Below are 13,132 nucleotides of genomic sequence, written 5' to 3' on the forward strand. Positions count from 1 at the left end.
ATAAGTTCCTTATTTTTTGCGCAGCCACAAGAGCAGAAGTTCCCCAGGGCTTCCCAGCAGAAGACATCAGCCCCATGGGGATGGCTGTTAAGATATTTTTGCTAGTCTCTTCTGTGTTTGTTTTATAAGGTGGAGCCCCCATTGCGGGGTTGGAGTCTTTTAAGGTCAATAACAAGAACCACACCCAGCTTGTAATTAGTTTGGTGAATTTATAGGGAGTGTTCAGTGTGGGACTGTTCAGGAATTCTCAAGAGAGTGTAGGGTTGGGGCTTGGCCTCTGTGCTTTGCCTGTTTAACTTGATAAACTGTCAAAGGCTGTAGTCCATCTCCACATGCCTGTAAGCTAGGATGGTTCCACCTTGTTGTGGGAGGAGAGTTTCAGAAAAGGGCCCACGTAACAAAGCCTGGCTGCAGCCAAGATGGAAAAGGTCCTTTGCGACCATGCTATGTCCTGGTGCTCTATGTGAAGCTGTCTGACTAGGTCCCTTTTCCCTGTTGCACTCTCCTTTGCACAGTCATGTGTAAGACTGTATGACCTGAAACCTGGTGATTGTTTCATAACTCATCTATGGAGATGATTATCGCTGTAAACTGTGTGTACTGACTTGTACTTTGACTCTCACTACTGGGACTTAATGTCACTGTGCTTATATAAAGGAACTCCACGTTGCCAGTCCAGCGTTCAGTGTTCATGCATTTGCATTATAGAACAGCCTGCTCCATTTTGAATCTCTGTGGGCATCAGAAAGACAAAGCTGGTGGTATTCCTACTCGGGGTTCAGGACAGGTCCTCAAATCTCAGTACCAGGATATAACTGCTCTCAAAGAGGAGTACCAGAAAGTTCCCCTTTAGATCAACACTTTCTCCCTCTGAAGGAAGCAGTTGGCATCTGTTGTCTTAAATAGATAGCTGCAGTGTCTGTTTTAAGATCATTGGTTTGCAGTGTTCCGTAAAGGAAGATTTCAGTTTTTCTCAGCCTAGCAACCTAGTTATGTGCATCTCCCCACATCTTTTCAGGAGTGTGTTTCTGGAAGTTGATCCCAGACACCCTGATTTGGTGGAGGATTGGCTATGTGCACATCCTGACTTGCTCCTCACCCTTTGTGCTGTTCACAAGGATTTCTGTGGCAAGTAAGTCTGTTTTACATTCAGATTTTTGTTTCAAATATGTGACTGCGTCTCACATAGATTCGATCCCTGCATCCTGATATACTGAATGAAACTCAGCAAGAGAAAGTCAGCAGCTGAAGCCAACCTTTAAAAAAGCAGGGACTCTATTCAACTGTCCGAACTTTCTTATATCATGAGATAATCTGGCAAGCATTTCTGAGTCAGAGATTCTGTCACAGTAAGCATTTCTGATGGGGTGACTAGCTCTGATGAGATTACTGCCATTGGAAAGTTGCTACCTTTATATGATGGAGGTAGAACCGTGTTCACCAAGCAAGACTGAAAGCTCTGCTCATTTTTCTTCCACAGACCTAGGTTTCTGCACATCCAAAAGCGAAGCAGATGACAACTGTACCAGAAACAACATCCTTTCTTGCAGTGAGCTTTTTCGCTGGTGAGCCCTTCTTGAATGGCTTCATGAAAGCTGCGTGACAAAAGAAATCTCCATTTTCCAGTGTATGACTTTTCCATGCAGTGACAGACCCCTCACTTCCCAACACAGACTTCATCTAGAGTTGCAGAGGATCGCAAGAGTGTTTAGAAGTGCTTGACCTTCCTCAGGGAACTTCATGAAACTCTATATCACTCTGCTCAAGTGACTCATTAATCTCAGGACCAAATAAGGAAGAGATATTTCCTTGCTGTGATAGCAAATTTCAAAGAAATATGTTAAAAATACAGCTTGCCAACATGTCGTATCACTCATTTCGCCTAGGAAGAACATCACCTTTTTTTTAACCTTGAGATAAATTTTAGAATATAACCAAGCTGGATGGTAATGGTCTCAACTCTAGCTTATAGTAGCTCATGAGTGTGCAGTTATAATGGGACATGACTAACTTGCACACTTCAGATTCAGGTCTCTTTTTAGGATCCTGATGCTTTGCTGTAGCTCACCAAAAGCAAAGCAGCCTTTGTTTCCTAGTCCTGCCGAATGTCACTGAAACATCACTGCACGTTACACCACGATTGCGTAGGACAGATGGAGTTCTGAAGCTCAGGTAAAGTGATTTTGGTCATACATGGGTTGAGATGGATTTGCGAAGCCTTTGTTCTTTCAGTTCTGCTCATACACATACCTTTCATCCCATCCCACCACTCTGCTTGCCCCAGGAGTTTTCCCATCCTATAAACTTTGTACATGAAATTATGAGCCCTCATTGGACTGTGCTACCTGCTGTCTTTTATCACAGTAGAGGAAATGGGTGGAAAGGGAGAAAAAAGGTTCAGTTAGAATGTACTTAATCCTAGGTTTGGAAATCAAGTATCAACCCAGCTGATTCTGGCAGTGGTGAGAGCAGATTGTGGTCAGAGAGATACTGTGGTGGTTTGTTTTTAGTAGATAATAACAATGTTAGCGTGTTTAGCTAAGTTTGTCAAGCTTAGGTCTTTAAATCTGATTTCTGAAATGTTTTGTATGAGCGTTGACAGTATTTATGAAACAGAGCTAACAAGCACGGTGTACATCTGCAGGATGCTCTGGAAGCTGGGTGATGCGCTGCCTCGTCCCCAGAGGCATTCAAGGCGAGGCTGGATGTGGCTCTGGGCAGCCTGGTCTGGTGGTTGGCAACCCTGCACATAGCAGGGGGTTGGAACTGGATGAGCACTGTGGTCCTTTGCAACCCATTCTGTGACTGTGTGATATGAGGGAGTTAAAGAGCATCATGTTGCATTTTTGTAGGGAAAGGCTGGTTCCAGCAGTAGACTGGAGGATGCTGCCCCTCTGAGAGCACTGCTGAGCAGGATGCAGCCACCTTTTGTCAAAGCAAGCACTTGTTGGAACTCTCAGCAGTAGGCTTCCTCTGAGAGATGGGCTCTTGGTCTAATCCAGTAGGACGAGTGTTAAATTCCTATATTTATAGCAAAAGCAACAACAAAAATGCTTGCATTTCTCTGGGCTTGCACTGCATAGTGGTTACATGTCTCTGGAAAATCACATGATGGTGCTGACCTTCTCATAAAGACAAGAATGAAGAAAAATTATTCTTCCTCCCAAGAGGCGGGATTTGTCAGACCCGCATGTGAGGGAATGTGCTGCTGTAGTACAATGTGTTCTTCACTGCTTTGCACACATTGGCCCAGGTCCTTTTGGTACAGAAGCACTGTGAAACTCTTTGGATGTGGTAGCTGCAAGAACCTCAGATACTCCCAGAGCTCTCGCTAAGGCACTGACTGTGTCTGCTGCCTGTGCCTCTGAGCACGAGGCTGTGCTGATGCCAGCAATCTCCGGTGCACGTCAGCTCTCTGCAGCCGTGCAGCTGCTCCCTTGAGCCACAGAAGGGCTGATGCTTTACATAATGGCTATCAAAATGCATTTAATTTCTGGCATCTTAGTGGGTCTTCAGAACTGTATTGAAACAGCAATTTGTTTCTGAAGTGATGCTTTCAGAGAGGCCTTGTTTTCCTGCAGGACCTTGATGAGTGTGGTTCAGGTGTGTATTTCTGGAGAGTGACCTGGTACAAAGTGCCTACCAGGACCTTGCTGGCCTTCTGAGTTGGGGATAGGCAAAGCTTGGTGCATGGCAGAGCCCTGCAGATGGTGCTGTATTCCCAGCCTGTTGTGTCTGTGGGGAGCAGGCTATCTGTGTGCTGGCAGCGTGGCAGGGTGCAGCCCCCCACTCCACGGAGGACTGTGGATACGGCTGCAAAGAGGGGCTTTAACTGCATTCCTGTGCTGCGGTACAGGCCTAGTGTAGGGAGGCTGGGAGGGGCCCTCATTGCTGTGATACAGGACTGGAGTTGTAGCTGTGCTGGTAATGGGAGGCCTGAATCCCCCTCAGGGCTGCACTGATCCATGGCTTTCGACAATCTGTCTTTGCTCTGGTGTAACTTACACGTATACATCCTGAAATGCAAGTGCCACCTCTGTTTTCCTGTTCCACTCAGAGTGTGGGGTGGAAGGGACTTCCTGAGATCCTCAGAGTCTAAGACATGTGCAGTAGGGATGAGACCCCTTTCCAAGTGCAGAGCTGGCAAATGCAGAAGGACTCAGCCAAGGTGGCACAGGAAGCCTCTGGGGAGCCAGATGACTGAATGTGTGGGGGTACTGCCAGCAGCCAGTTCTGTGATGCAGGGCTGTAGAGTACAGTGGATTGGAAGAGAGCTCAACAGCCATCTAACATAATTTCCCTGTCAAAGTAAGAATCAACTCATCTTACATCATTCATGTTTGCCTAATCTGACCTAAAAGGCTTCTGATGATGGAGATTTTTGAACACAGTCTGTTTTGAAGCTTCATTGTTTTTACAGCAGGAAAGTACCTTGGTACCTACTTGTCCTTGCTTTCATTGAAGCTGGGTACTATTCTTGTCCTGAGGTGCAGAATTTGCTCTTTCCTCAGAGCAGCTTCCCTGTTTTAGCCTGTTCCCTTATAGTCCTTATTTCTGAGGAAACACCAACATGATGTTTTTGTGGATCTCTTGCATACCCTACCTTCCCTGCCAGAAAGGGAGACAGAGCATGCTGAAGGGAGATGCTTATGCTTGTGGTGATTGAAATAATAGAGCTGCTACAGCTTCTATTATTGTGGGGAGAAGTTATTTCCCAAGCAGCGGAGACCAGGCCAAAACTTGCATTAATGTTTTGTTTGTCTGGGCAAGTTTTCAAAAGCTGTATTTAAAGTTTTTGTTTAGAAACTTGTTTTCTTTTGCTGAGGTTTGCATCCAGAGGGACAAACACCCAGCAGGAGAAGTCTTCTCTCTCACAATTAAGATGATGATGAAGAGAGACTTTATCAAGTTTCTTCAGCTGATTGTCTCTTCCACAGATGTTTTAATGTGCTTTTAGTTAAGTGTGTGGGCTTTCAGATGTTCCCCCTCCCTGTGGAGGGTCATCTCACAGCCTTTCTCTGCTGCTTTTGCCTGGCAGCTGCTCACAAGGCTCAGCATGATTTGTACAGTGCCTGGTGAGTATAGCAGGTTATTTACATAGTACTATCCCTTTGCACTGGGTTCATAGCCAAATCACACTTGTCATTCAATTGCTGAGATTTGGGACAGGTTGCATAAGCTACTGTAACATCAAGGATGTTCTAACAGCATGCAGTAGTTGCAGAATCAGGCCTGTAACCAGCTCTCTCTTGCCTTGCAGTTGTCTCTTTGTGTCAGTTGGGCTTAGGATGACAAGCCCAGGGTTCAGAGCCTGGACCTAACTGTTCCTAGCATTTGCACCGAAGACTGGAGTGCTTCTGTAATTGTGCCTGTGAGCAGGAGGCAGTGCCTTGCAGGATGCTGATCTTTGTGTGGTCTTTGCCCCTTGCCAGTCTGATCTCACCCATGGTGAGTCTGGTGGACCAGCCTTCTGAAGGCAGAATAAATGTGTAAACAGTTTGCTAGATTGCCTTTTCACTTCAGTTTGGGTTTTTGATCCCTTCTGGAGACAGTGTGTATGGATCGTGTTAGGCTCAAGTAGAAAGGAGAAGAATGGAGCAGGATGAGGAGCATGCTGGTAGCGAGTGGTGAGATCACACTGACCTGTGTGCTCTGTGCACACAGCTCCAGGGCTGGACCTGTGCTCAGACCTTTGGGTAAAATGCTGTGTGCAAATGTACTGGAACACTTGCAAAATCAGCTGTATTTAAGGGATTGTTTCTTTGACTAAACTGCTTTAAATTGCTTTCTCTAACACCTGAAGAAAGAGAAATCCATGTGCTGGAAGATTTCAGTGTGGGGATATAGGCAAGTTGGAAGGACAAATGCAGAGGAACCTGGTGGCATCTCTTCCTGCCCATGAGCATGGCTCCAGTAATCCCAGCTCTGCCCAAAAACAGGTGTTGCTTGTGTTCTCTTCTGTCTGTTTCCTTGTCAGAGTCAAACCAACTGTTGTTCCACTCTGCTCCCATTGTGAAGTGTTACACCACAGAAACTTGCAACTGGTTTGGGCGTGTGTTGGGATTTGCCAGACCTGGACTGGGATCCCTGCTGAGTGACCTTTGACACATTATTGCTTATTCTGCCTCCTGCTGTAATGCTTGGGATAAATATCACTTTACTCTCTCAGAATATTTTAAGAGTGCCTCATATGGTGGAAGTGAGGTAGTCAGTTACTGTAGAAAGCTCTGTGACTGTCCTGTGGTATTCACCTCAATCATACCCAGAGAATGAGCTAACAGCACTGTGCTACAGCATGATCAATCAGGTTTGTTTTGCTTATTTTCAGTGATGCTCGTGCAAAACCAAAGGATGTGGGAGTAAGTCAAAATTACCATTGCTAGATTTTCCACAAGTGCATCTCTGAGCATGATGAGAGCATGACCCAGGCAAACCAGCCTGCTGCAGAGTGCTGGGAAAGTTAGGTCTGCATCCTGTTCACAACAGCCAGTGATGCTTTTGCAGTACAGGAGGATGAAATACATCGTTGCTGCCACACGTGGTCTCCATGGTTTGTCTACTGTACATGGTTCACATCAGAACTGCAATTTTAAATAGCAGCTTCATAGCTCTAAAGGTCTTTATCTTTGTCTCTTCCTTTCACATTTTTTCCTTTTTCAGCAAACCTGAAAAGTCACTTTTCTTTGTCTTGCATGCTCATACAATTTTGTTGAGAATAGACATCAACAAGAAACTAGTTTCAGTTGCAGTATTGCAACCATAAACGTGGCTACATGAGCAAAGTTACCACAGGATATAAAGCCTTAGAACAAGCATGCAAACAAACTGATGCCTGGGCAGGAAAGTACCTCATCCCCATTAAGTACCTGATCTGGTTTCAGCTTGTTTAAGTAGCCTCAGCCTTTATTCTTTCTTCTGTGACAGCTGAGGTATTCTGAGATCATCCTACCCATGGTGTAGGAATCAGGAAACAGATTCTCATCTCCCAGGCTAGAACTGCAGGGTGGTGAAGAATTTGCAGTATGGCAAAGACAAGTCTACCATCTAAACATCCAGGACCAATGCAAATGGCATGGGAAAGAATTCAACCTTAATGACACTTCTGGCAACCTCACTGGACTTGTTTCTCACTTCATTGCTTCTTATCCTCTTTTAACAGTATAACCATCACAGCTGTCAGCCTGTGCCTTGATAGTGCCTTGAGAGTTGGAAATAGTTATTGCTATTCCTTTCTCTTTGCCTGAATAAAGATGGGAGAATGAGGCCTGAGAAGTGTTTGATTTGAGGAGCCTCAACCTTGAGATATAGCATGAGGGCAATTTTCAGTTTGCATCACTTGCAGAGTCATTGCTAAATACTGCAGGACCTGGGCATGCAAAAATGCTGGGTGTGATGGAGGAGGAGGAGGAAGAGGGAGTGGAGACCAAACCCCTTTGTGGTCCAGCTAGAGAAGACAAGATCCTTGAAAAAGAGTGTGGTCAAACAAAGCTGAGACTTATAGGAGGAATGGCCTGTGCTGCCAAGTTCCTGCTTTGCTAGTCTGAAATGAAGTGCACAGGTGCAGAGCTGAGTGTCCATTAGGTACTGGCTTTGTACAGGAGGCAAACTGAGCATCTTGCTTAATGTGTGCATGTCAGAGGGTGAATGGAACCCCTTCTGCAATGTGGATGGCTTTGTGGTGGCCCACAGTGGGCAACGGTGCAGCAGTGAACTGAGCATGGCACCCTGAGCAGCCTCATTCCATCAGAAGCACAGCAGCGCTCTCAGTGTGGCACAAAGATGCTGCTTGCCTGACTTCCTGTAATCACCAGTTGCAATGCTAAATGTGAGTGTATGAGAGACATGGTTTTTAGTGGGCTATCCTGAGCAACTCTTAGTGAAAGATTTGGATTTCTACTTGGTGCTAGCTGATGTAGTTTCAGCTGCCTACCTGCTGCTTTCTTCCTGACAGTTAGCTTGTCTCCTATGTTATGTGCTACAGCGTGGGCTCTGTGGGGCACAGTGTGCTATCAAGTGCCTGCTGCAGTGGAGTCCTAAACCTAGCAGCCTGAGCTGCTACCAAAGCAGTGTTGCCCAGTGCCTTCTGATGGCAAAATCCTCACTGTTGGTCTGAAATACAGATAGGTTTGTGTTGGGCTTTGATGATCCTGCTGTAAATCCAGCTGAAGTCTGACCTCAGTGAAGTTGCCCTGCATGCTCCTGCTGGGCTGAAGTTGGCCCACCTGGTGCTATGCAGTGTTTGTGTTCCATGAAACAAGGATCTTCTCATTGATTTGAGCCTTTCTAGGGACTTGAGGTTTTAAAGCTGGCAAGACTTTTCTTCTTTTCCACTGCCATTCATTGAGGATGACCTTCTCACCGTCCCTTTTGACTTTGAGCTTGCTGCTTCTCTCAAGTCCTCCTCTGACCCTTTGCAGCCAAGCGCAGCATGTTTGTATTGCTATAATGCTTAAAAGCTGTTCTTACAGGTTGTTCCATCTCTCTCTAAGCTTTCAGTACTCATTTCTATGCCAGTGTCTTGTGTAACTCTCCCTGTGCCAACACTGTTGGCTTCCATGGGTGAATTTCCTTATGCTAGATAATTTGGAATGAGCTTGTGACAGAAAAATCCCACTCTAAAATGCACTTTACTCCTGCAATGCCTTTCATCTGATTTTTGTGGCTGATGAGCTTTGCTGGGGTAAAAGTCATGCTGCTATAATGTGTTTTGTTTGCAGATTAAGGCTATCCTGCACTCAAACAACACTTATTCATTTAATGTGTATGGACAGGGGGCACTCAGGCTGCAAGGAGTTTTTGTATTTCAGCTTCCAGGTCAGTGAGTTTTTAGTCTCATTTGTGTCAGCAGACAGTAGCCCTTTGTTCAGCATCATAACCTTTTCCGCCTCAGTGACACACACAAGTACATGTTTGTGATCCAGATCCTGAACTGTGCAATAAACTCCATAGCTAAGTTCCATAAGCCCAGCAAAGACATCATCTGTCTTACTTTGAGGATCAACTGCGTGCTCTATTGACCAGTGAGTGTTGAAGCCAAGATTGTGAAGGCAGTTAATTATTCATTTATTTTTGCTTTTCCATCCATCATTGCCTAAGTGGGAAAGAAAAGGGGCGTAGATTGTGAGTGAAGTGTTTGTCTTTGAACAGGTTGCCTTTGTCACTTCTAAAAATCAGGATAAATATATTAGTTAAGTATTATTTAATTTAGCAACTGAATAACGTCGTTTGTAAGAAGGGTCAGGGTGCGAAGGCCAGGATAGGTCATGAGCATGAAAGGGCCTGAGTCGTGGGCATGGAAATTTAAAGATGAAGGCATCTGGCTGTTGCTGGTACCCTGATGGCAACAGTAACCGCTTGCAGCCCCAGTCTGCAACAGCTGGTGCCTACAGCAGCTCCTCTTCTCACGCAGAGTCTGGAAAAGCAAGAAATGCCTGGGAGGCACCATCCTGCTGCTGATGGTGTGCCCATTCTCAAGGAGCCCTCTAGGAGGGTGTCTCAGTGGGCACCTCAAGCGTCCCAGTGTTTGTCCTACACAGGAGCATGACACTTCCCTCAAGAACTGACCTGCTGCTTTTCTGGCTGAAGGGGCCCTTTTCTGTGCTCTTCTGACCCAGCAGTGCCTTACTCCTCCACCAAAACTACGCTCAGCCCTGATGCACTCACACCCTGCTGGGCCTACCCTCCTGCATCCTTGCTGTGGGTCCTTGCAGAATTCCCTCTGTCCTGATCCTCTCAGACTTTGTCCCTAACAGAATTCTCAGAATTAATATGCGTTGCCCTAATTCAGAACTGCCACTTTCTGGGAAGCTCTGTCAGTCTAAAGCTTGTTTGTTCTTTATTTTCCCCTTCTTTAATCAGAATTAAATAGTTCACTTTTTTTCCCATAAGAATGCTCTATCCCAGATTTTGATTTTAGAAATGCTTTGCTCTATGATTTCTGAATTTTCATTTTGAATTATATCCATTTTCAGTTGTGCAACTGACTGCTAATTTGCTAAGTATACACTGATAGTCATAGTATGTGTATTGTGTAGGAAAGCATTCTTTTGATTGATAAGATCGGCTGCTACATAGTAGGATTGAAACATCTTATTCCCTAGAACAGGAAGTCCATTGTTTGCTATGTAATGAAAGCTTGACAGTGCCATTATGACACCCAGGAACATCTTCATCTAAGAAAGCAGGTAACATTTTGTTCTTTAGTATGATGCAATTCATCTAATCATCTAAAAGAAGATGAAATATTCCACAGCTACTGTCATGTTAGGGCAAGGCAGTAATGATATATGTGGTATAAAAACCTCCAGGATAAAATATGTGCAATTTGGATGTTCTGAAATAGAGCTTCTGAGCTGCCAGAAGCAAAGCTGTTCCAAGTAGCTTTGGCAGGAACATTTATATCAAAATCAATGCTCTTTATAAAATCAAACAAATGTCTTCTTAAAAGAAGCTTTTCCTATCAGAATGCTTTGGTGGTGCTTTTTTTTATTAGTTACCTCTGTCCCTGTGAAGGTAGTGAGTGTTTGTTATGCTTTTTCACACGATGAGTACAGAGTACTTAGCTTTCTCATCAGGACTCAAATCCAAATCTCCATAATGAAAGTCCTAAAAATTCCTTCTTTGCACAAGCTGCTGTTCTCTGGCTCCTACACAGGAGCATGCTGTTCAAGCAGCTGCCATCTTTCCTCCTCTCACACAGGGAAAGGACAGTGTGAGCTCGCTGCTGGGCCTTTGCCATCCCCCTGCTCCCCCTGCACAGGGGAAATAGCAAACATAGTCATTCCTCTTTCTCTTTTCTGAGGTGCTGCCCAAACGAGCAGTACAGATGTGTTTCAATAAAGCAGGGAAGGCTGGAGCAGGGGTGATAGCATATGTTAACTGGGAAGCTTCAGAATTGTCAGCTCCCTAGTTTCCTTCCCTGTTACACTTTGCATTGGAAGTGATGCCTAGCGGGTGAGCTTCTGTTGCTCATGTGGAGGAGTGTTTTTCTTGTTGCCTTTCTGCAGTCATCACTGCAGACAATGGTGGGAGGCTACGGGTTGGGAAACCAAATTGTAGTGTGGCTCACAGCACAGGTGAAAACTTTATCAATCTCAGATGAAATCCGTGAGGTTGTTATGCTGTATAGTTGAAACAAACTGATACTGTAGAGACAGATTACTTGTTTATCTTAAGCAAACATTTGCTTTGGGAGTAGCATCCACAGTAGATGAGCAGATCTGTGAGGGCTGTGGCATGGCAGAGGATTGCAGTGACAATGCAGATTTTTCATGGCATCCATGTACAATCCGAACATCAATAGTTACAAGATATAAAGTATTCCAGCAGAGAAGCAAGAGACAGTTAGCAATATGCTGCCCAAACTAGTCTGCCTGTAGCAAGATCAAGCTGCCATGTTCATCCACACTGCACCAATTTAAAGACTTTTTTTTCATTTGTATTATTGGAATCAGTGAAAAAAAAAAAAAGGCATACCTAACAGGGAATTCTAGGCTCTCCAGAAGTCAGAAATAAAAACGCTGTCAGCTTTGTTGCAGATGGAGAGATCAGAAGATGAGTGGCAGTTCCTGAGTTAGTATAGAACAGGCAGATTTTCTGAGCTGGTTTATGCTATGCAGCCTTAAGGCTGTTATTACTGCAAGGATCTGGGAGCAGCACATGAGGGCAGGGTATGAAGGCACTTCCTGGAACTGTGCCACTGAAATAGCACTGGACAAGTTCCCATGAGCGTGCTCATCTGATTTTTATGTCCACAAGACAACAAGATGTCCCCATTTGCATCAGTTCGCAGAACTAGATTAAGGTTTGGAGAACAGAGGAATTCTTTGTTCCGTAAGCTAAGATCTGGGTTTAACTACGTTCAAATTGATACTTTATGCAGGTATCACAGAATTGTAGGGGTTGGAAGGGACCTCTAGAGATCATCGAGACCAACCCCCAAAATGCCTTTGCTTGTTATTAACCTGTGCTCTGTGTGTCATTTTTGCTCTCTGGGTTTGTGCTCAAAGCGAGCCTTGGAAAGGCCAGGCTAAAGGCTGGGATCAGAGAAACATCCCAGCTCAGGTGACAGTACCAGAAACTGCAGGGAAACCCCAGAGTAATGAAGTCAGCAGGATTTTTTTCCCCCTGAGTAGGGAGCTGGCGATTCATTTGGAGGGATACATGGGGACGAGTGGCCCACATTAAGAAAAGAACGTCCCTGTTGCTTGAGGCAACTAGGGAGCTTCTGTGGATTTATCTGGCTGTTTGGGATGATGGTTCGTCTGCGTCTTGGAGCTCTGGAGTCTGGTTAAAGTCTGCGTAGTTCTGAGTCGGATAGAGGTTTTAGATTTGGGGCCCTGATGGGGCACTGGTCCCGGCAATGCTGGCTGACCTATAGAAGGTGCAGGCAATTGGTGGTGAGCAGAAAAGCATACCAACAGAGGAATGAGGCCGAGGAGAAATGGAACTGGGGGAATCTTCTGTGAGAATCTGCTGGCTTCAAAGTCAGGGAGCAGAGCAGTACAACTAGTCCACAGTGTGGGAGCTCTGCAGGAGCACAGAGAGACACTGGGATCAAGTGCAAGCAGCAGATGGGAGCCTTGCCCACACAGGAGCCATCTGCCTTAGGTGCTGGCAGGGTGAGAACAGGGAAGGAGCTGGGTGCTATGGAGGCAGCCGGGCAGCAGAGGAACTTTGATACTGGAAGGAACATGATGGATAAGTATTGGGGCGATGTGTTTGCAGGGATGGTTTCAAGGAGACTGTTCTGGTACAAACAGGGAGGTTTAAAACCAAGATTCAAGAGTGCTGGGAACACTGTGTATGGTTCTGTCCTAAAGTATGCTTACATAGGAGCAGGTGCAGAGCAGGGCTCAGAGGGTAAGTGAGGTCCAGAAAGCTCAGCAGATGAGAGAAAACTAAAAGAGATCAGTTTGTTTTGCTTAGCAAAACAAAGACTGGAAGAGGAATGTGATGTCTCTCTGTAAACACTTCATTGCAAAGTAAATACTAGAGGGGAAGGAGAGGTCTTATAATAAAGATCAATACTGGCACAAGGACAAATTGGTACAAATTTGCTATTAATAAACTCGGCCTTAAAATTAGATTTTGAGCCACTAGAGGAGTGAGATTTTGGAGCAGTGTCTCAAAG

At 45.2% G+C, this 13,132-nt stretch overlaps 1 protein-coding gene across 12 annotated transcripts in view; it reads left to right on the forward strand.

Moving 5' to 3' along the window:
- Nucleotides 1-13,132, forward strand: part of HEMK1 (HemK methyltransferase family member 1) — an 87,777-nt gene that overhangs the window by 27,537 nt on the left and 47,108 nt on the right. Inside the window, exons 9-10 of one of the 12 annotated variants that reach the window (XM_010718293.3) lie at nucleotides 1,019-1,132; nucleotides 1,481-1,862. The exons of 10 other annotated variants lie outside the window; for them this stretch is intronic. In XM_010718293.3, coding sequence (XP_010716595.1) covers nucleotides 1,019-1,132; nucleotides 1,481-1,517 — 151 coding nt within the window. In that variant the 3' untranslated portion in view covers nucleotides 1,518-1,862. Of the gene's footprint in view, nucleotides 1-1,018; nucleotides 1,133-1,480; nucleotides 1,863-13,132 lie in introns of those variants that run through there. One more of the 12 variants, XM_031555483.1, reaches the window with a different exon arrangement.

This window comes from Meleagris gallopavo, chromosome 14 (genome assembly GCF_000146605.3).
Source record: "Meleagris gallopavo isolate NT-WF06-2002-E0010 breed Aviagen turkey brand Nicholas breeding stock chromosome 14, Turkey_5.1, whole genome shotgun sequence".
In the NCBI taxonomy this organism is placed as follows: Eukaryota; Metazoa; Chordata; class Aves; order Galliformes; family Phasianidae; genus Meleagris; species Meleagris gallopavo.